The sequence below is a fragment of the Melopsittacus undulatus genome, chromosome 1 (assembly GCF_012275295.1).
Source record: "Melopsittacus undulatus isolate bMelUnd1 chromosome 1, bMelUnd1.mat.Z, whole genome shotgun sequence".
Lineage (NCBI taxonomy): Eukaryota > Metazoa > Chordata > Aves > Psittaciformes > Psittaculidae > Melopsittacus > Melopsittacus undulatus.
This window is the reverse complement of record NC_047527.1, coordinates 95,745,865-95,769,550: the sequence shown is the minus strand read 5'-3', so window position 1 is coordinate 95,769,550 and position 23,686 is coordinate 95,745,865. Positions and strand designations below refer to the sequence as shown.

General features: G+C 43.2%; 1 protein-coding gene across 7 annotated transcripts in view; it reads right to left on the bottom strand.

Annotated features, from left to right (window-relative positions):
* The window catches only part of NFATC1 (nuclear factor of activated T cells 1), a 116,236-nt gene that overhangs the window by 77,461 nt on the left and 15,089 nt on the right, over window positions 1–23,686 (bottom strand). For all 7 annotated transcript variants that reach the window (XM_034066791.1, XM_034066887.1, XM_034066970.1 and 4 more), the window contains exon 3: window positions 18,793–18,952. In XM_034066791.1, coding sequence (XP_033922682.1) covers window positions 18,793–18,952 — 160 coding nt within the window. The remainder of the gene's footprint in view (window positions 1–18,792; window positions 18,953–23,686) is intronic.

Sequence of the window (23,686 nt, the reverse complement as noted above, 5' to 3'; positions counted from 1 at the left end):
TCCCTCAACCTATACCACTCCATTTGGCTCTGAATTCCCTTTGCTAGGGGAGGCTTGAGGGGAAATACGCTCCTCAGGTGGCCTGATATAGGGTATTGTAAAAGCTCTCCACTTAGCCTCCTCTCCCAAACAAAAGGGCAACTGCACTAACTGCTTGTTGACTAAAGGTAGCTCAAACAACCCCAGACTTGTCTGCAGCACCCACCTCACTGCGGGGTCTTGCAGCATCCCTGTCTCTTTCCGGCTGTTTCTCTCATCCTTCAGCATCATGCTCTGCAGATGTACATGCTTAAGCCACCACCATACCATCCACATACTCTCTGTGCTTTTTAGGTCTCTAGCCCATAAGGACGAAAGCTTCTGTAGCCCACAGCGTAGGTAGGACTGAGATGTACATCATCCTGACCTGGTACCTCTTTCCTTTGCCAGCAACCAGGCATGCAGTAGTGGGTGCCAGTTTCTGGATGAGGTGCAAAGCTCAGCTCTAGACCACTTGTCAGTGAGGGTTCAAAATGGAGGTGCTAAACTTGGGCCACTCGGATGCTCCTGTACAATCTGTTCTTCAGTGAAAGCACAAATCAAAAAAAAAAAAAAAAAAGAAAAACATCCTATTCAAAACAGCAGAGCAGACTTAGAATTAATAAATAAATAACAGACAGATGGATAAATAAATCAATTCCAGAACAAGCAAAACTGAGCCAACCAACAACAGCAGAAACAACAACAAAACATACAAAAAACCTACCAAAACCAACCAAACAAAACCCCAGAAAATAAAACACCTCTTTAGGAGCTGAGGTGCCCCTCTGGCTGTGATACCTTTTGCTAAATTCTATCTGACACAGTTAACAAAGAAAGTGTGCAATTTATTCCCCATGCAACATAACGTACATGCTACTACCCCTTAGTTCTTCACTTATTTCCAATAAAAATGTAACAGGAATTCCTGTGTTTTTCTGTGCTACTTTCAAGACTTCTTTTTCCTTTCTAGAACTAATTTTCCTTGGATTCACTCAAACTCTGTTTCAAGATCCAAATGCAGTCAGAGCTGGTCCACAAATAAAAATAAGATGGCTTGCTCCTGCAAAAGGCTAAATGTGGGCAGAGGGTGAGAGCTGGACAGGAGAAGGAGTGAATGGAAAACAGCAGGAGTGTGTTTTATGTGGCACTTTCCAGTGCTGCCACTTGGACTTTAACTTAACAGTGCAGCAAAAGAGCAGCTGTTCACATCATGATGAATAAAGATCTATATAAAACTTCCAGCTGCAAATATGCTGTGAGGAATTATTAATCTTAATGTAATAGAGATGCTGGACACTCAGTCATTGGCTCACAAGTAACTTCAATTTCTATCCAGGGAAAAACAGCCTTCGTGGCTGCTGGCTCTCAACAAAGCCATGAAATCTCCTTGTCTAAACAGCCGCAAGACGCTGCTCCCTATTTCTAGGAAGGATTTTCCTCCCCAAAAATACACCTACCTAGAAAACAACCCAAGTCACACTCTTCCTAAAGCTATTAGTTTCACAAGACGGATGGCCATCAGAAAATGAGTTACTAACAGAATTAATTTGTAGGTCCTGGGCACCTTATTCACTGGGACACAAGGATATCATTATTGCTCCTGTGCCACCTTTTACTATGAGACCAAAGGGATGTCCTTCCCCTAATCAGGCAGCTGTCTCTGCACCATGGCCCATCTCTACAAGTGCAGCCATGGGAGCTTCCAAGATCTCCTCGAAAGACAGGGATGGGGAGAGTTGCTCCCCTATAGAGGGATGAGGGTGGCACCCTCACCAGGCAGTCCACTTGAATGAAGTTCTCCTCTTTGTGAACAGCTCTATGCTTCCCGCAGGGGGGGTCACCACTGACCCCTGTGTGGTAGGACCACCTTTCCCCTGAATAGCTTGTCCTACAGCATAGCCACAATGGGTGACCTTTTTGGGCTCTCAACCCTAGCAGCCTGCATTTGGATGGGATCCTTAGCAGCATGAAGCTGAAGCATGGGAGGCATTTAAATTGCTGTTGAGTAAATGGAGGCTGACAACAGAGAGAGGGGCTCTAGAAACTGCAGATTAACAGTCCAGGTCTGGATGTAAATCCAGTGCAATAGTGCCCTCCCTCAAACTACCCAAACCCTCAACCCACTCAGTTTCTACTCAAAGAGCATCCACAACAGCTTTCAGTTTGTGTAGTCATACCCACAGCCAGGTAAGAGTTAAGAAAAAAGTCACAGCAGCACTGCAACAGGAATTTATTACATATTCTGAGGCAGATATCCTGGACAAGCTTATACTTGTGATTCTGCCTTTCGTCATGCTACTGATGCACTACTCGCATCCAGCAAGCTCCCATTTGTGGGTGAGCACAGGCTGGCCTGGGATCCTCGGGTGTGTGTCAGGTGCCATCAGTGGAAGAAGGATGGGCGTGATGCCCCCCCCCCCCCCATGCCCATCCCAGCAATGGCACAGCACCACTGCCAATGTCCATTGGCAACTTTCCCAAACTGAGACACCCCCAACCCCAAATGCTGCATTATCACTTGGTGGCTCACTACTGCACACGGACTCACTACTGCAGTAACTGCATGACTTTTAATTCCCATCCTCACAAATTCAAGGGCAACAGAGTGTCCAGCTACATCCAGGGGTTACCTGCTAGGGGGCAATGCTTTTGAGATGCTTTTCCTGCACATGAATATGAACACTGCTTCACACTGGACCGGGCAACACAGTTCCAGGCAAAATTCCTCTGGGGTTCATAGCCACCACTGAGACAGTATTAGCTCAGAAATGCTCGCTTTCCCCCTAAATTTTAACTCCTATCCAAATGACATCTATTTAAACTGCTACTGAAGACAGAAAGCTGGGGCTATGTTTAAAGGCTTTATCTCTGTAAATATTTGGAGAGCTATAAATACTGAGCCGTATTCATAACACGAATATTGGACTTACTGTTCTGTTGCCATGAAAATTACTATAAATACACTTCCAATTCTTAATTACTCTGATTTTTCTCTGCCAAGAGCTCTTTTAAAAAGACAAAAAATTCTTATGTAGGACATCTTGCTATTTAATTAGCCATTGGAGTCAAAAGCCACATCACAGAGCAGGAACTGAAAACAAAATGATAGAGGCAGGCAAAGCACATAGTGCACTAGCATGCTATATAGCTGTGTATCCCAAGTGGGACTTATTATAATCAGACAGTCCATGAGTCAAGCCCTGACTGCTTTCTGTGTTTGGGAAAGGAGGGAGTGGGTGGGAAGGCTGTCTGAGGGTCTGAAATAAACTTTCTTGCTTCTTCTGCAAGTCACATGAGTACCAATGGCTTCCAAATTTCACAGTACCCTCTGTCTTTTGGGTTTTTCTTAATGTAGAAATGAATTAAAAGAAGGAAAGAATTTGAGGGCATTTTACAAGAGTTCAGAGCAAGGATGGCTTTGTGGCTGAAGGAGCAGCAAGCTGGGCACAGGGTGATCAAGTTCCCATCTCTAGCTCTGCCAGATAGTTTTTGCTTCATCACAGATACATGACTCGATTAGAGCAGAGAAAATTTCATAACAAGTTTTTACATATTTCCAGCCTGCTCTATGTTTAATCAGTTTGTGCTTCGGTCTTCTTATAAAATAAAAGCCAGTAACTGTGCCATGTGGCTTGGTAACCCTTTCTTCACTATGGAAAATGCAGTGTTTCCCAGCCCTCTGGTACCAATCCTCATGCGATTTACACCTGCCTTCTTCAGGGAATCGTAGAATTACAGAATAGATAGGGTTGGAAAGGACCTTAAGATCATCTAGTTCCAACCCCCAGATTAATGCAAATTAATGCAAGCTCCTTGCTCTTCAGAGTCAGAACATGCTGTCTCCATGCGTATGCTCCCCAGGACAGGTTTTGCTTCCATTTTTCAACACCCAAAAAGTGTTGTCATCACATGCGCAAGATTCATAAACACGCTATTTGTGCCTCCTGTATCACAGCAGAAAAAGGCAGTGCTGTTTTGCCAAGTCACTACACACTTCTGGTCCTGCTCTCCCTCCACAAGACACCTTTGATCCACCAGGTCCTACAGCTCTGATTACGCTGCAGTTTTATCTGAGAGCATGCCTGCCATGGAAAGCATCTTAATGCAGCAATAAAAATAGGTCAGGTATATCTGATAGCTTGACTTCAAGCTTCTGACCTCCAAGACAGTCTGATTAACCTGTGAAATATCCAGAGAGCTTGCATTCCAGACTCTTAAGCTGTTTAAGAACAATAGTGGTGCCACTGGTTGATGTCACTTGTTTTACCAAAATGAAACATGCAAGAGCAGATTCTGACCAAGGAGTGTAACAGGCCACAGTGGCTAATATCAACTGGAAGACCCATGATTTCCAACAGCAACTAAATAAAATAAGCATGAAAGACTCTTAGATAAATTTGCTCAACATGTATGCACTATTTTCAATTAATTATTCTAAATATTGTCATGTTGAGTAACATTATTTAGCAACAGCTGTTGCACTAGAATTTCATCCAAATACTGACGAGCTAATATCACAACACCCTTTAAAGCCAAATAAAATGTTGCAAAGATTAATGCCAGAACTTGCCAATAAAAGCGTTATAGAGTATCTTATCTGTTGCTGCAAATGAATAATGCTGGTGTAGCAGGATGTCAGTGCACAATGTGAGGAGGACACTGAGGGCAACACTTTCTCCTACAGGGGGTATGATGAGTACCAATGACCAAGACCTGTGTTTTTACACCAAACCAAGACAGCATCTATATCAGCCTCCTGACTTCAAACACAAGGGTGGGTCAAGTCCCATGCTAGACACAGGAATGCTGAAGTCTTAAAGGGCATTGCTCCTCCCCATCATACTCAATCCTTACTTGGGTATCTAACCTAAGAAGTAAACCTTGGTCCTGGTGAACTGGTAAGATCTTCAAGCCTGATGGCCCCAGTTACACATAATTATACACAACACATCAAGTAAAAAAGAAACAGAGAAAAGCCAGGTGATTCACACCACCTAACTTTAACATATGCAGGCTGGGCAACAACAGTGACTAGTCACCTCGGCTGTCTTTGCAGCCATCAAAATGAGACGTGCACTCTGAAGGTGTGACTTACCTGAGCTGCTTCAGATGTTCACATCAGAATACAATTAATAGCTTCCCAAATGCTATACCGACAAGCTTGGCCCTGATTACAGAGAGAAACTAAGGCTCAGGTGCATGCATTTACAGTTAGCCAAATAAACCTAAAAGGTAGACTTGCCCTTGTAACCAGCCACAGTTCAAAGCATGAGTATTCCACAAACCCAGGGTAATGCTGCAAGAAGGGCACACTGCACTTCACCCAAAGAGGCGCAGAGCAGTGCTTCTGCAAGAAGCCCCCCACTGTGGCAGAACCCACTACAGAAACCATGTTTTGCACTTCACCATCACACATTTTAGGCAGTCACCCACAGCTTTTCACAGCAGAGGTACAAGACCATCAACCTCAACAGCGGCACTTTGCATTTCTTTACTCTCCCAGAGGGAAAGGTCAAAGTCTATTCCACCAGTGCATAACTTCAGCACTTCAGCTTCTCTACCCTCATTTTGTGGGCCTGCTGTACCCCGGACGTACAGTCAGCCCCAACCCAGAGTGGGCAGCTAGTGATCACAGCTGGGAGATGGACTCACCATGCCTGCAATGAGACTAAAATCCCTTCCCTCCCTCAGAAGAGAGCTGCAGTAAGGAGCAACCCACTCGCATGCAATGACTGCAGCAACCCACCCTGGTCCTCAGCTCTGCAACACACAGGACATTCTGGAGCAGAGTCAGGTACATGTTTGGTGGCATTGCTGTTGCTGTTGTTTTGAAACTGAGGTGCAAGTTAAAACTGGGAGAGAAATACAATCCAAGCACTATTCCTGCTAGTGTTCATTTCTGTATTAAATTCAAACATGTACTGCACCCTTTCCTAACACAAAAAGGGAAATGAGCATCCGCAAATAATTGGAGATATGAGAGGCTAAAGGTCAAATTTCATCACATTTCTCTTTATAAATAAATTACACTGTTTAACTCCACACTGGAGGAACCAAAGAATGCTTCCACTTCCCAGATGATTTTCCTAAAAACACCTGCTATTATGGCTAGGCTTCTAGATTAACACTGCCCTGTGATTACAGCAACTACCAGTGTAAAATCTATTTTGGGCTGAGAGTTTCAGGGGCTTCATTTATGCCAGCAGAGCCATAACCCAGTTCCAGCATTGCCACTGCACTGTGTTGCTCTTTGAAAACCTCTCCAACTTGCCTCCATTTCAACCAGGTCTCTTGCAGCCAGTGGTGGGGCTATGTCAGTTCGCATATTTTAAGGTTTTCCTCACAACTGGGAGGGATTAGAAAATGAGGCTTTGATGTGTTCAGGACATGTGCTTGAGATTACTTGTGTACCTAGATGTTAGCACATGTGCCTGCAAGTTGTGGTCTAAATTTGTTTGTCCATGGCAGCTCATGTTTGCAGCTATGGATGGAGTTTGTGTAAAATTCTATAACTACATTTTATAGTCAATAATACTCTATAGCCTATATTCAGTAACAATATTTGAGTCTCTTGAGGAATACTATATTACTGCACAGTAAGAGCTATAAGGCCCACATAATGAAAACAGCATCATTTCAAGAGAAGTGGAAATTAATTGGAAAGCTATTTGGAAAATTATTGCAAGATTATTAAGGATTATTGATGAATAAATGCCATCTGTACTTTTTTAAAAAAAAAAAGCTACACATTTCAAGTCATTTTATGAATTCCTGCATATACGGGGAGATGTACATATTTGATGTAGCTTTTTTAAATTCCTATTTGACAAGCACTATCTAGGTATTTTTATACATACAAACATGATTGTTCCATGTTGTATTGCGTTTCAACCAGACAAATACTCTCCATAGTACAGGAGGTGTTACAAGATTGTAACACAGAGTTCTGTGCAGAACAGCATGGTTTTGGGGGGGTTTGACTTTTTTTCAACATGTGTTATCTGTGCACTTCTCCAAAACTAAAATCCAGACTGACCCGTATCAATTACACTTTGTCAGCGCTTCACAACTTTCAGACAAGCTATTCCTCTTCAAGTCAATGAGTTTTATGGCTAAATCTAACCCTGCATGCTTTCCCAATTTTCTCTGGTGTTTTTCTCCTAGAAATGCAGGCACTTGGTACATATATAGCAGTGAGACTATATTAAAAGCCACAGCAGGTGGAAAATAGTACAGCCCAGGGAAGTTTTTGTTTTTGACTCTCCTCACAATCAAAGCTATGCGCAAAGCACAATGAGGCACAGTAAATAAAGACATTTCACACAGACAAGCACGAAAATATTCCAAAACAAAGAAAATTAAATTATCTTTCAGCTAAAGAACACACTGCAGTGAAAGACTAAATGAGCAATTCTAATTAAAACCATGCTGTGAATCTCCTACTTTCCACCATAAAAAAAAATCAGCTAGTGTTTGTGCATGTACAGCCAGCCTCTAAAACCAGTCAAGCAGCTTTCCAGCCAAACAATGCAAGACATAGCATCTCGAAACTACAAAACATATTATTTCCATAGCAATCACAACAACAACATGCCAGGCCAGGATCTGCAGGGAGTGGGGTGATGGTGGTAGCAAAGCTATATCCAACACCCCATGGCTGTATCCAGACCACCATGGACTGTGCTCACTTTGGCAACAGCTGGTCTTATCCAAAACAGGTACTTGCATCCCTTCTCTGCCCTGTGCTCATGACCAAAGCATTATACCCCAGTACACACATGCAGGAGAGCCATGGTGCTGGTAGTCCTGGCCCCAGGCAACCACAGGCAGCCTCGTACAAGCCCTGCTCAAGCTTCTTAATCCTGACATGTTGCAGTCACCTCCAGCTCAGGTCTCTCTCCTTGCAGTGCTAAAGCAAGCAGTGGCCTCAGTGAATATGCTAAGAGCAGGATAAAAACTTGGGACTAACCCTTTGTGACTAAGTTATGCCCAGGTTTCATGCACAGCTCAGCTCTGAGCAGCTCTCCAGAAACAAAACGTCATCTCTCTTCCAACCCACTCCTTCTAGCTCTTTTTACATCTGTATGGCCACGATGCGCTGTGGGCTTCCCAAACACTAGCCACTGTCCTTTCACAGACAGAGAGCAAAGGAGACAGGAACATGCAGCTCATTAAGTACAGCAAATATGGGTATCCATGTCCTACACAGAACATACACGATATGCTGATACTGCTATTTTGATGCAGGCACAGGAATCAGCTAAATATAGCAGACTTCAGTGACCAGTCTAAATTACAGACCTAAATGACAGGAAGAAAGGCACAGTTTGCTCAAATAAAGAGGAAAGTAATGAGAGGATTTTGGATGGTGATGGGAAGCTTGGTGCTAATATCATAATTAACTTTACACCTGACTTTCTATGAAGACATCAGTGAAAGCTTCAGAGACACTGGGACTTCATGTCCATTAGATATGGGCATGCGTAGCAGTGATGGGACAAAAAAAACCATGCAATCATCCTAAGGGTTCCCAAAATCAAAGGGACAGAAGGCATAGCAGAGGAAAGGAGGATTCAGTTGACAACATTCATCTAAAAATTCTAAGAAGGAAGCAGCAACACACGGGCAACCTGCAACCACTGCCCAAAGTGCATCAGATTTTTAAGATGGAAAACTTAACGGATCTCCTGAAAAGCTCCAATGAGATCTACAAGAGCAGAGCACAGATTCTGCTACTTGCTCCCCTTCTTCATGCTATTTTTGAGCAGTTGGCAGCCCCACATGCTCACATGTGACACCCAATCTCTTACAACACTCGTGCAAGGCAGTGAAAGTGTCTTAATCCAGATTTTGCAGCCGAGTAACCTGAGAGACAGTAAGTGACACAATAAATTGCCATTCGATCAATGTAACCTTGCTTGGTAGAAAACTTAAGCACATGTTCAATATTTAGTCCCACTTTATGAAAATTTAAGGATGTATTTAAGTGCTCTGTTGCACTGTAATAGATCACTTTTCTCAATCTCTTTTACGTTTTTCCCCTTACATTACACAGAACTGGAACAGCAATATTTTTACACAAGTAGGATTGCAAATGGCAAGGGAAGAACTCCCTTCCTGGTGAGGATGACAGGGTTTTTTTGCCAGAATTCACACTTGGCAGTAACACCGTGTTATCAGTGTCTCAAAGAGCAAAACTCATCGAGGGGGACTTTGGTGTCTGTAACTGAAGTGCCAAGGAACTCCCAAAAACATACTCACACTGTGCCTGCAAGTGTTGTTTACTGCTTTGAACACGGCTGCATCTGAAACATAGGCAGCAGACTTTTAAATCCCAATGTACATAATGTACCTAATGTCTGCATGCAAACCAAAAGCAGGAGTTCCTCCACTTTATTGGGTACTGAAACATTAAAAACAGGTGTTTAAAAACTGTATTAAAAATCTGTCTGCAACCTGTATTATTTTTACCATGTGCGAGTAAATTGATCACTAGCCTGCTTCAACTGTTTCAGTGAAAATATGCAACTCCTGCTAAATTACTTCTTAAACATGCGGAGGGAGGAGAAAGTTTATTTGATTTCACTGCACTGACAGCATGCAACATATTTACTTATGTGTATGTATATAGCAGATGCTGCTAAAGGATCATCTCCCTTTTGCGGCACGTATCAAAGAAGATCTCGAGCTATTCTTCACAAGGAAAGAAATGATAAACCCCTGCTCATAATGAAAGCTGCAACATACTTCAAGAGAGCAACTGAGTAATTTGACACCATATTTTCCACTGATTCAGCCTGTTAGTTGGAACAATGACTGATTAAAATGGAAAATCTATACTATAACCACATATACCCACATTCCAGATTACAAGGTATGTTACGGATGTAATTTTTTATTCTTCATACATATAAAAATTTTAAAGTATAAAACCAGAAATTCTTCCAATGGAGTTAGTGATGTGAAAGTGATCTGAAATACGAACTAACTGTAATATATCTTCATACAGAATGCACGTAATTTTCATGCTATGTACGTTTTATGCAACTTGGACTACCAAGAAGGGGGAAAAAAATTATTTGCCCTGAGATCTTACTTTTAGGAATAGAGGACAGATGTCTATTTGCCAAAGCAGACTTGTAAAAAATTAATCACCTGCCTCACGCAGGTTAGCAGTATTTGGCAGGTAGGTTCGCTCAGCTCATAATGAAGCATCTGGCTTCTGCTAAAGCTGCATTTTAATTTTAACCGTGTTTCATTTCAGCTTTTGGGTGCATGTCAACGTGCAATAATCTGACAAGTCTAGGGTGGATTTGCTGATTGGTAACTTTGCAGTAGGTCTTCTCAACTGCAACCAAAACTAAGTCAAGTAACAACTGTGGTTCATGCCCAGACCACAGCCTCACATAACATCTGAACCTTCCTGTAAAGCCCTTTTGAACCCAGTCCTCAACATACTACCCATCTTATTTTCTTGAAAACAGCTAAATTGACAGAGTCAAGAAACACCTCAGAGTTTGCTTGAATTAAGCAGACTAAGCTCACTGACTTCAGGAGCACCTCAACACTGCTTGAATGTGGCTTGGTTTGGGGTTGGGTTCTTTTTGTAACTGAGGTCTGGCAATTTGAGGCAAGCAAATGCTCTGCCCATGTTGCATTTTTCCTCAGAAAAGCCGATACCCATTTGGAGCACTACTGGTAGCCTCTTTTGCTAACCAGAAGCATCTGCAGCACTGGGAGGGCGGAAGAAAAGGTGCTGAAGCTCAGAGAGGCCTGCAGAACTTCAGCATTCTGATTCTGTGACTCTCATCACCCCTAAGCGTTCCCCCTCAGGCGTGCATTTTCAGTGGAAGTGTGCTTCTACCACAAATTTACTGAGAAAAAAATCACCACCACCAATTGTCCTTGAGAGAGAGCAATCACTGTGCAGATGCAGGGGCCACTTTTTAACATGAATAGATCAGGCATTCGAATAATTCCAAAAGACAAACTTCTATCAGAGTATGAACTAAGCAATTGCCAGTTTTTACAAGATGACAATTTTTTAAGCTTTCAAATGTGCCAAACACCTAAGGAATCTCACTGGCTGTTGTTACTTCTCACATCACTTCAGCTGAACTGTTTCTTCCTAAGAATTATAAGAGAGAACAGATCACACTATGGGTTCCTGAGCTCTAGCAGATCTTGACAGGGAGCGTAAAGGAAGGAACTGGGGACATTCAGCTCCATAAGCACATCTGCAGCAGCCTCACTAGCAGTACCGCAAATGCCTTTGCTGGGCTGATGTGGCTTATGCAGGTATTTTCCTAGCACAGCACTACAAGGAAATCTCCCATTTCAACTGCTGATTACATTAATTTTGTTGTTCCCATCTTCATTGAACATCATCCACTGACAGATACTCCCCAGGCTCATAGATACACTTGCACTTTATTTAGTTATGTATTAAAAACAAGGAAAGGGGCATTTGTCTTACCTTGCTTGGAGGGTAGAGGAATGGCAACTTCTAGAAAGAAAATTCAGAGACAGAGCAAGAGACATGGCATCTGCAACTTCTAGCAGGGGTGATGCATTATTAAGCAGGGGGAAAAAGGGATGGAAAGGACAAAAAAAGCATGGCAATCAAACAGCTGAGGATGAGTCCTGATTCCTCCCTGGAGAGCAGTGATACACACTTCTGAGGTACGCTTCCAAAATAATGATGAATCGCCCTTTCAGACAATGTGCAGAAAAAATTCTGCCCACACTGCAAACAATTCACCATGTATAGGTTGCAGCATGAGACCTGAGGACAAAGTAAATGAGGAATAAGTGAAAAAAAAAAAAGGCTTCTACATGTATGTTTTGTCTTTCTGGGTCTTGCAGAGACTTCCATCATGTTGTTTTAAGACACTCAGGGTGCATGTGCTGCTGGTCACCAAAACCAGCCCAACAAGGGCAGCAAAAAGATGTCTCTGTGAGCAGTGGAGGAAATAAAGATGATTCCTTTGCTTCCTTCCTAGGTCTAACCTAGAAGGTCTTTGCCTCATCCACCACCACCAGATGACAGCTAGAAGATGCCCCACAGAGCAAGAGCAATGCCATCAACTAACTACCTTGTCAGAAAGGATGCCGCAGAAAGGAAACTGGGAGAGGCCAAGGAAAGGAAATGCTGGGAGATGATACCAGCATCTCCTTTCCCAAGGGAACAGAGACAGCAACAGTGGCAGAGTGGGAACTCTTTCCATCCCCCGTCCCTCAAGGCCACCACTAACTCTGCTTTGCCAGCAGCCAGCAACTCCAAACTGAAGGGAAAATTAGGATGTTGGGCTAACTCCTTCAGGCTGGAAAGCCAGACTGAGTATCTCGGCATCCTAACAGCCAGGATATGTACTGTGGCATCCATCAGGCTAAGCATGGGAGAGGTATCCTTTTTAAAAGAGAGCAGAGCGCATCCCCCAAGCACTGGCTGGTGGAATATTCATTTTTCATTTGCACCAAACAGCAGAGGCTTGTCCCCAGGACTGCTCATAGATCAGAGCTGAAGCTGCATTTTCAGGGTCATGAAACCTTCAATGTCTGACAGCAGCACACTTCCCACAACAGCTCCCTCCTCAACCTGACCCTTCTCAGGGAGGCCATAAGCTACCTATATGGCTGTGCTTGTGGAGCTTTCTTGTGGGACCAACTTCATGTGAAATACCAAAACAGAGAGACTCCCCTTCCCAAAATACAATCTTCTAATGATGAAAAACTGTGATAAAAAGCTTTCAATGGGCTTTGTTCCATTTGTTGGATTTATAGAAGCAATAGCAGCCTTAAAACATCTGCCAAAACATTCTACTTTTCAGTTTTGATTATCTGTCTGCTAGTTTGAGGTTAGCTTTAACTATACAGATGCAAGAACTGAGAAAGTCATTCAGCTTAGATTTATTCTTAAGAAGTACCGGCTGTCTAAAACAAGGCTATAAAATGTAGGCTCCCTGTCTGGTTTGTTGTATGGTTGCATGGCTTTGTGCTATTAATTGCAACCTGGCTAACAGGTGTTTGCCAACGTCTTAATATCCTCACCATAAGAAAGCATTATATTTCCATCTGGATAAAAGTATGACACTATCAAAGAACTTAAGACCAGCACAGAGCAGAAGCCCACTACAGCACGACAAGTTGAATCACTGCTTACTAACAAGAGTATGTCCTTTTGTCACCTCTGATAGACCCAGAGAGGGAAGGGGAAAGCAGCTAACATGATTTTTAGTGTATTGACTCCTCTTGGTCTGATGTCCATGAGCTGGACCCACCAGGGACTGTTTTCCTTCCTGTTCGCTTGACTCGCCCAGCTATGGTGGCAGACATTGTTTTAAACAAACTCGCAGCACTGGGGGACCCCTACTAAGAAAAGTACTATTGCACTCACTGCACATATACGTGAAGGCCCAGACTATATACTTAAATTAATCATGGGCTCAGTCTTGCTGTGCAGCATCAGAGCATTGCTATGAAGGACTTGCCCCACTCTGTCTGGAAGAGTCGTCCTATCAGCTTCTTTACCTTTTCATCTCCTCTCTGTCATCAATGGTGAACATCTCTTTCCAGTCTTTTTCCTTTAAGCTCTCTATTTCTCTCTTCTTCCCATCTTGCCTTCTGTGTAACTGCACAATTCTATTACCTCACACTGTTAACTACTTGTGAAGCTGGGTGCATGTGAAGTGCGATATGAAGCTCTGAAGTAAAACATAAAGCCCCAACCCAAATGTATTTGTAGCTTGCTGGACTGCCTGCTGCCTCCTGAAGTTTGATCACAAGGCTTTTTATTCTCTGAGGTGTTTGCAAAAGTATTCATAGCTCTAGAGTCCAGACGATGCAAAGAGAAAGGATTCTAATAGGTACCTGCAGTGCCCAGCACCTGGATCTGGACTACTTGAGCTCATTATCCAAAAGCAACAAAACCAGCTGATTCACGGGAAGCAAATGATAACACATATTACCAGGTGCACAAATAGCTCAGAGGCATGTTGGTGCCTAATTGTGGTGATGTGGAGATGCACAAAAATATCGAGACAACAATTGCTTTAGAGCCGAGTTTGACCCTTGTTAGTCATGAGGGGATTTTAAAATCCCAACATATGCCTCGAGGCCTTTGACAATCAAACCCAAAGCGCATACTTGAGATCTTGTCAAGAAATGACAGAGCCAACTCTTGTGAGCAAGTCTCCTGGCACAGACAACACTTTGCCTATGTAAATCAGCAGACAAATCATTGTGTTTTGCCTGCAAAATGAGAGAGTTCCAACTATTCACCTGTTTAGAGGCACATATCAAATTCTCTACTGGAGCACACATGCCATACAACCTCTTTACACCTCACTGCAAAGTGATACTGTGAAAGGCAAAGCAGCATTCACTGCATCTTCAATATTAACTTATTTTTTCCAAGAGGAAAACAAATTCTGACTAGTACCAGTTACCTAGATGAAAAAAGGAAACCCCTATAACCTCTTTTCTTCCCTTGTCCTAACCAATTTATCTGTCTCACATCAAGAGTAATCTTAAACAAAATTCCTGGCATATTTTTTGTGAAAAAAATGAGTAATAATCATGACTTTTTAAAGTGCTTACTAGACTGTTCTGTGTATTTGACTATTTTCTTTCACCACTTAGTCCAGCCTTCTATGGGAGTACATCATACCCTTTAATTAAACGTACTTGAGTATTTGGATTTTATCTCACACATATACCGCACCCTGCTTGTAAAAATTCCATCTCAGCCAGCCAAAGTTCTTGACTTTTCCAAAGATGAGTTATTAATTAGGATATCTACAGACCATATATTTATAACCTGGTGCCATCCCTCCCCAGGGAGCCTAAACTTTTATCTGCCAGATTACTGACCTGTAGCTGAAACAGAGCCATTGCTGGCTGGAATGTAACCCCCATCTTGTGCAACTCCTCACCACCACTATCAAAATGAAAAATGAGAGATAGGTACAAATAGAGGACCTTTTCAAGGATGTAAACCCCCTGAATTAAATTCACCTCACTTAAAATATGGCTGTAGCTATCCAACTCCATGAGTTTCCTAACGTCCTGATTCACTTCATCCTGCTTCATTCAGAGAAATCCTCACCCTAGTCAGAGGATTTCCAGAGAGGTGCCAGAATGATGTTTAGAGGCATGATTTTGTTCCACAAAGTGGTCGCAGGTTTCACCCTCATCTGGCAGGGCATGCAGCTTCTTAACACCTGATGCCATCTGGAGCACTGGCCCCATTCTGACTCAGAAGCGGGAGTATCCTGGTCTGAAATCACCAAAGGCAACGACAACTCACAAAATACTTCTCCAAGCCAAGGGGTAAAAGCTGGTGCCAGCTGTGAGCTCACCAGCACCGCTCCCTGGCACCACTTGCTTGCCAATCTTCTGCAGCATTTTTAGCTCACTAGGTGTGCCAGCTCATCCCACTCTCAATGGGAGTGAGCAGTGGGTTTAGCAATCAAGACCAGCAATGGCTTGGGGCCGCCATAGCAGCCAAACACCCAAAGAGGCAAAGGCAAAATGAGATAGAGAGGAGTATTATGTTACCAGGCTCCTCATCCCTCACAGGCAACCTGAAGTGCTCAAAACCATATTGTTCCTAAGTGCAGAAGGGAGAGCGCAGCCATTCACAGAACAAAATCCATAGGAAATTCTGCTGGCATGAAACACTCCTGGGAGGCAGCCTGCAGGAGCCTCCAGTGAGCAAGCCCCATGCAGATGAAAGATTATAAGGATCGAGTGGCACCTTCCAGCACCGAGGTGGGGCAAGACTCTGCTGCTGCGGACAGCTGCCAGTACCCACAGGTTTGTACCTTCCACAGGTCAGCATAACCCCCTTCAGCAGCCTGCTGCACTCAGCACTGCTGCCCTTTCCCAGGGTCAGGTTTGGAAGAGGAGAGGAATTTTACACACGACTGGCATTCAGCATGTGCCTGGGTCCCAGTGCAAAACTCTTCAGCTTTCCATGTGTCCCTCTCCAGCTCCAGAGAAAAGTCTCCAGCCTGGAGGAGCCGCTAGAGCCAAGGAAAAAAATTAGCCTCCAGCCCTGGACTTATGTCACACCCACAAGAGACTCCTGCCCTCCTACACCACTGCTCTCCTCATCCAGCATGCTTGCCTTGGAAACCTTTGATTCTCAGACCTTCCACCTCCTACCAGAGGAGATGAAGCAGCAGCAAAGAAGCTAATGTTGCCTGGAACAAGAAGATAAACAGACTCCAGCTGCAGAGAAGGCGACCTCCTGGCAATTTTGCTGGAGAACCGTGCCATGAGCTGCGTATGATTTTTGGATTACTTCTCCTCTGCCTTAGCATGCCCTACAGATATGTGGAGGTATTAGTGCAAGAAAATCTCCTGGCTTAGGAAGCAGGATGCTGTAAGACAGGGTTTGAAATGGAGAAGGGAGGAAGAGACCTGCTCTTCATTCTCCTCTTGTTAAGGGTAAAAGGTAAGAGTTTTAACAAGTTCTCCCAAAGCAATGACATAGGAAAGACCTAACTGCCCACATGGGGCAAAAAAACCCCCACAACTCAAAAAGGTAGAAAAAGAGGTCAGAGCAGTTTTATGACAGGTTTCCCTGAGTCAACACAATTGAAAACACTGAGAAACATTAGGGAGAAAAGCTTGACCAGAATCTTTCACCTGAAAACACTCAGATACTGCTCAAACTTACACCTGGGTGTGAACTTTGAAGCTTGGGCTTCTTTCTATGTCACATAGTAGGCTGAATCAAACCTGACTTAAACACCTGCAACATCTGGAAATACGTTGGACGTTGGTTCAGAGGCGCACTTTACAGCTTTTGTCAGCCACTGATTCATAAGAGGTAACTCCCTAGATTTCCTCCTCCTCCTCCTTTCATTTATTCGTATGTACTCTCTTTATTTGTACTCTCTTTATTTGTAAGTCCTTACTATTTCTTTTATTAAAAGTATTTTTAAGTATGCACTTTCTTTTTGGAAGTACTTTTTGTCCGTCCATCCATCCATCCATCTCTGGTCAAAGTCAGAAGATTTTAACTATTTCCTCAAATGCCTAGGATAGCAATGTCAGCATGGAGAAGCTTTTTGTGGCCCTTTATGTTTCTGTTCTTTGGTTCTTTTGCAAGAAAAGGATGTTCAGGTTGTAATAAAAGGACTGAAAAATACATTAATCCTTGTTAAACCGGTAGAGCCAACTGACAGGACTAGGACTGGCTGCTTCCTCCCCTTTCCCTTCATGCCCTTCCGCAGTTTCCTCTCCTCTTTTCTGACACTTGTTTGTGTTTGGAAGCAGCACGCTCAATCCCAACAGGGGATGAGAAGGGAAATGTCTGGACACATTTAGTCCAATTAAATGTTGGCATCACATTCAGTCTTTCCAAAAAGCACGTAGGAAACTTTAAACACCAGGCTGGCCACTGCGAATTAATGCATCCTCATCTACATATCCTTCCATTTGCCACAAACAGAGTAGGTATGAACCGTCTACCACAGATCCCTCTTTAATATCATTCACAAATGTTCTGCTAAAACCTTGTCTTTCAGCGGATGACTTCCATAATCCTATGTCACTGATGAGCTTTGGCAGAGCTGAAGAGAAAACTCTGTTTGCTGCTGACAACTCCCCTCACTTTCCTTTTTCAGCTGCCACAGGAGCACACAAACTCTGTAGCAGCATTCCCTGCCCAGTGTCATCTCAGACTCACATTGCTCCTTCAAACAACACATTTGCTAACAGGGTTTTACAGCAAATAAACAAACACACGTGAGCCCTGCACGTGTGGCCTGTACATCATCTTGAGCCATCCAGATTTTCAACAAGCCGCTGCTCTTATGGGAAGAGTTGTGGCATAAACCCAACCAGCACGAGTGGGGTGGCAGCGCCTGCCTCCTTCCCACAGACTGTGCCCTGACACCCATGGGTGCCATGGCATCCAGGCACTGATAAAACCTGCACTGTGCTGCACAGGGTGTCACCACCCTGACAAAACACTGGAAGTTTAACTTCTAGGTTAGAAAGAAGTAGCCAAGGAGGGACAGGCACAGCTGGCTCTCTCCCGCTACATTTTTGTTTTAAACAACTAAATCTTGTTCTTCCCACTCCTGAGAAAAGTCCTTTAAAACTGAATGAGACTAGTCATATAAATGAATTAAGGGTCAGTTTACAGCGTTATTAAATTAAAATGCTTTCTATACAGTAACTGAAGAGCTGAGTAGGATTCGTGAAACTAGATTCAGACCTCAGATGTTTTCCAGAGCGGCTGGAAGGGTTTACAGAACTAAACAGAAGAAACTCAAAAAGCCTCACTTCCCTCAGTATTCACTGCAACATCCAAACCAGCAACATACTTCCACATTACTGCTACAGCTCTGCCCTCCAACATGCGTTCACAGCTCTGATTAGATCCAACTGCAAGTTAAGGACTAAATGTACTGAGGCACGTCCCCAGCTGATTTCAGTATAAACTGCATGTCTGGAATCTGACTGCACAGATAGGTCCACGATCACTGCTTGCCAGCTGAACACTTGCTTAGTTGTACATCGACACAGCAGCAATCTGTGTGCATCATATTCATATTGCTAAGAGCAACTGGCTGCTCTTGCCTTGTTTCTAATAAAGGCTTGATCCATCCGGTTTTAAATATGCACCAAGGCACACTCACACAGGGTAATATCCGAGAACAGGAAAAATCTCCTTTCCAGTTTTGGAGAAGAAAGGGTGCTCACCACAGAGCACTGGGATAAACAACCTGTGCTGCTCGTTACACTTTTCAGTACCTGCACAATAGGGTGGCCCCCTGCAGATGCCTTCACAGCCCCTCGACTGCCTTCTGTCTCATAATGAGCTCGGTGGTGGGATTTCGGCTGCACTTCAATACGCAGTTCATAAGGTCCTGAGTGGGATGGCAGCTGCCAATCAAGGGCAGGCAGGGATGGGCTACAAAGGAAAGGAAAACATATTAAAAATTAACATCAAGTCCACTATCACAAACCACAAGCATCCAGCGCTACTGCTTTGAAGACTATGTTTCACAGTTCATCCTTCACCATCTTACATTTAAGACTTCATCAGTGTGGATAATGCCATAAGTAATTTAGAAGCTAACGGTTATTTTATGAAGATTTATGGACTGAATACATCTGATGACCCAGATGCTATCAAATTTGTAACCAAAATGGAAAAATGTTAAGACACAGCTTACAAATATCTTAACAAATTGATTTGTGAACCAAACGGAAAAAGGTAGGCAGAAAAGATGCAGAAGAATTTAAGGAACAGTATTTCTGCTGTGAAATTGAATGCCAAACCAGCTCTGGAGGGGTTCTGCTTTAATGAATCTAATGGATTTGAACAAATCTGCTCAGTTTACAGGAGGCAGGAAGAATTAAAAAAGTTACTTCCCAGCTTCCTTTCCAACACAAAACACATCAGTCCCAAAGCGAAGCCGATCTCCTTCTGGTTCATGCACTACCAGGGAGGAAGCCCTGAAGTCAGAACTTGCTGACAAATTCTACTAATGACGATGCACAAGCCTGAAGAAAATCCAGCTCATTCCTCCGGCCCAGTATTGACTCTGCAATTAACTGAAATATTAAGGACTCATTACCATCACACAAGCAAGCAGGCCTGACAGCATGCGATAGTGGGGAAGTGTCATTCTTAGAAACCCACTTCCAGTGTAGAACCACACTGAAAACAGTCAGGAGCGCTCAGATGTAAGAAACGCCAAGCTGATACTTTGGGTTGAAAAAAGTGGAAAAAGGAACAAACGAGGACTGCAGAAACAGTAGGTCTGAGACAAATTTATTGATCTTAAAATCGAAGCAAAAAGCTTCACAATGAAAAGAATGATTTTATGTCTAGCGTATGTTCCTTACTTTGGTGGATTCTTCTCACCAGGTGTCCTTCAAAAGCCTTTATAAGTAGTTAAATGGCACAACCACAACATGCAACCCTGCCCTCTTACATCAAACTTTATTATCTCTCCCATCAACCTGGAGAACACAACCAGCAAGCCGAAAGTAAGGGTCTCTGACCCTTTGTTGTTGCCACAACAGACCAGGGATACTTGCAGCATGCAGATGAAGAAGCTAAAGAGCTGATTAGCTCTCATCCAGGGTGCAAGGAGGCTGGCCACTGGGGATTTACTGGTCCCACTCCTCACTGTATAGTGCTGGTGCAAGAACAGCCTGAGCAGTGTGAATCACAGCTGAAATGAGCTGGCTGGGAGGGAAAGGATGCACAAGAGCTTCCACACTGGATGAGTGTATTCCAAGCACATATTCAGCTGGAGAATTAATACTTTATTTTAATATCCCAGTGACCCATACACTAACCCAGTGCCCTTGTAGCTCCTCAGGTATTACAGCTCTCATATTCCCCAAAGCATCCTTGCTATCTCTCACTGCAGGACACAGACTTTAACCACTTAGAGGGGATTTTTAGTTTGGTTAAGTGCTTATCCAGCCCTTTATCACTGGCATATTTAACTCATCTCTGCCAACTGTACGTGTGCATATACACTGATGCAACTTCAGGTGGTGCCAAGTTTCTCTATGTTATCTTTCTTCACTGCTTATAAAGCTGAGCCATGTGATTTGAACACCTATAGACACACACTATATGCATTATAGGGGTCAGCTTGAGCCACTAAGTCCCAGCCCTTTGTGAGGACCAGGACCATACTCACTCCCTGGGCACTCCTTGTTACCCCAGCACAGCTTGCTGGTGAATCACAGGCTCCAAACTTCCAACTACTCTGCTCTAGGGCCCTCAGGACGTGGAGTGTCCTCAAAAATAACAGGGAAAGAGAAGAAAGTAGCCACATAGCTCCCAGCTCAGCCCACATGTGAGCTCATCCAAAAGAAAGATGTTGTCTTTGTGAGGGTTCCCAGCTCCTGTGAACATCTGGATCCAGCAGGAGCCAATGGGGCACTCTCTGCAGAGGCAAGACCCTGCCAGGGACAAATCCTGAATTTGGATGCAGTGCCCATCAAGCATGGGAACCCCAGCCTTTGCTAGAGGCAGGAAGCTACATGTTTTGAACTCCTGTGAAAGCCTTTCCCCAAAAATGGCCAGCACCCACCCAAGGGGCAAGGAGAAGCTATTCCACTACTAGGCACAAGAAAGAGTGAAGGAATGGCCAAAAAAAACTACAGATAACTTGTCTATAGCCACTATTCCTTGCATAGCATGTTAGGTACACACACTCTAGTCTGAAAAAGTCAAAGCAAAAAAAAAATCTGGGTAAACCAAATTTGAGTAATGATAAATGACAAAGAGCAGAGCAAAACAGCTGTGTCTCTCCTGGTGATGATCAGCACACATTTTTAAACAGATGTTTCTGGTTTTAAGTAAATTTTCACTTGATGGATCTCTTTTTTTTCCTGCGGACACAACATCTACCAGATTAGAAATTGTAAGAACTTAATTAAACAGGACAACTCTGACCAGCAGCAGGTAGCCCTCAAGTGAAGAGGGATTTTGTTTTGAAGACACATGGAAGCAAGTAGTAGTTTCATAACTAATTATATCTCTTTAAAAGAAAAACAAACCAAGCCAAAACCAAAGCAGAATTCTTTCAAATCATCACCTGAAAATACCAGTATAATTGAGTTGTAAAATTCAGGTTCTTAAATAATGCCTGTAAATAAAAATACAGTTTGCTGTTAGCCTACAATCTATCATCAAAATTCCAAAATACCACCTGCCCAATTATAAATTGACAATTAATGGCAGTTTTCCTGATAAAGGAAGCAGAGTGATGCATTTAACAGTGTCATGGGCTAGGGCTGTCAGAGCTATTTCCTATGTTAGGTTATCTTCATCAAGCACTTAATTTCCTGCAGCTACACACAGTTAAAGGAAAAAATCACCAAGCAAATGGTGTAGTGGTCAAATCTGGTTGATGCAAATAAGCCTTATCAATTTGAAAAGGCCCAAACTACCTCATCTAGCCAGCATCACACAGAGGGGAGGAGAGCCCTTCCACAGGGGTCAAGAAGAGAAATGAAAGGTCTTCACACAGTCTTCCTATCAAATATACATTGGTGTATTTCCCTCGGATCAAATTTTCCACCAACTGAAAACCTGTCCCGTTCCTTTCAACACCATAATAAATCTAACTGCAGTCCTCCTAAATGCTGTAATGAGGGTTGGTTGTTTAAAGGTGGGTTCACAAAATCTGGTGTTAGGCTATAGGAAATTTGCTCAATGTAACTCCTCTGTCCTAGGTAAATCAGATTACAAACCAGATGAATAGTGATTTATTTTTCATACACCAGATACACAATATGATTAAATCAAAAACAGATTATCCAGTCTGGCTGACTTCTGCTTTTAGCAGAAAGATTTATCAAGTTACCAAAAAAAAAAAAAAAAGGAAAAAAAAGATACTAAGCAGCACACTGGAACATAGACAGGGAGGAACCAAAGCCAAACATTGCTACTAAACTTTGCATAGGTATTTAAGCCCCATTTTCACGACTGCTATGCATTTGGGAATTAAACTACCGTTACACTTTCTAAGCTACTAAATGCATAAGGCCACTTGAAAAAGAGATTTGCAAACATCTTTGTCCTTAACTAGGCTACTGGGCAAAAGGTGTCAGAACAACTGCCAGTCTCACACAGGGCCTAACCCTGCTCATTGGCCAACTACCACAGCATCTACCCCAGACAGCTGCCTGCTAGGAGCATAAGCCACTGCCTGGAAGAACAGGATGGTAAGTGTGCTTCAGCAAAAAAGTAAAACAAGTGACTTAGAGTGTGGCTGAGATTGGTGTGCACTAAACTTATTTGTTTCTATGTGGGAGTGTTCCTTTAGAAACAAAAACACAAACTAGAGAAACCACAGGGCTGCTGAAACTTTTACCAGGCTGCTAGCTTGCCCCTGCTCTGTGTGCCAAATGCAAATACGGTTATAATTTATTATTTATTACCCATGTCTCACATCGAAGCGGATGGCTGCTAAAGATCCTTGTGTGGTTTCTGGAAGAGTAAGAAAACAACGACGATGCCTATGTGCCCACCAACTTGACAGTGGTCAGAAAAACACAGACCTGCTTTATATTTCACCTATGAGTTAATGTGGAGAGATTTTGCTCTCTTTTTTTTTCCTTTTTTTAATTTCCTGTATGACAATTGAGCAATCTGGCTGCGAGCTGTTAAAATAGATGCTGCATCCCACCCCAGACTTGGCTGCATTTTCCTGGCATGCCGAGCAAGTAGCTCCTCTGTGGAGTGCATGCAGCGCACTGGAATTCCTCACGTTGAAGTCTTGAAAACGCAAGTCGTCATCATACTTCCAGATAATACTTAACACCACTGTCCTGAAACTGCACATTCAGAGATCGATTTGCATGGGAAAATTTGCATTTGTTAGCTTAGAGAGAGAACAAGGAACTACTGCTGCGGGAATGGAGATAACAAGCAGCTGGCATCACGTCTCTGCTCATTCTGAATTTAGAATCACACAGTGCTAAAAGGAGCTGGTGAAGGAAGACCATTAATAAGATGTTCACAAGGGTGTATGAATGAACTGGAGAACAGGCAGGAGAAAGCACAGGGAGGATTAAATCAATCAAACAAACAAACAAGCAAATTGGTTTACTGAGACAGGCTCCCAAGCAGTCTTCAGCCTTATGATACAGCAACCTAACATAATCAAAA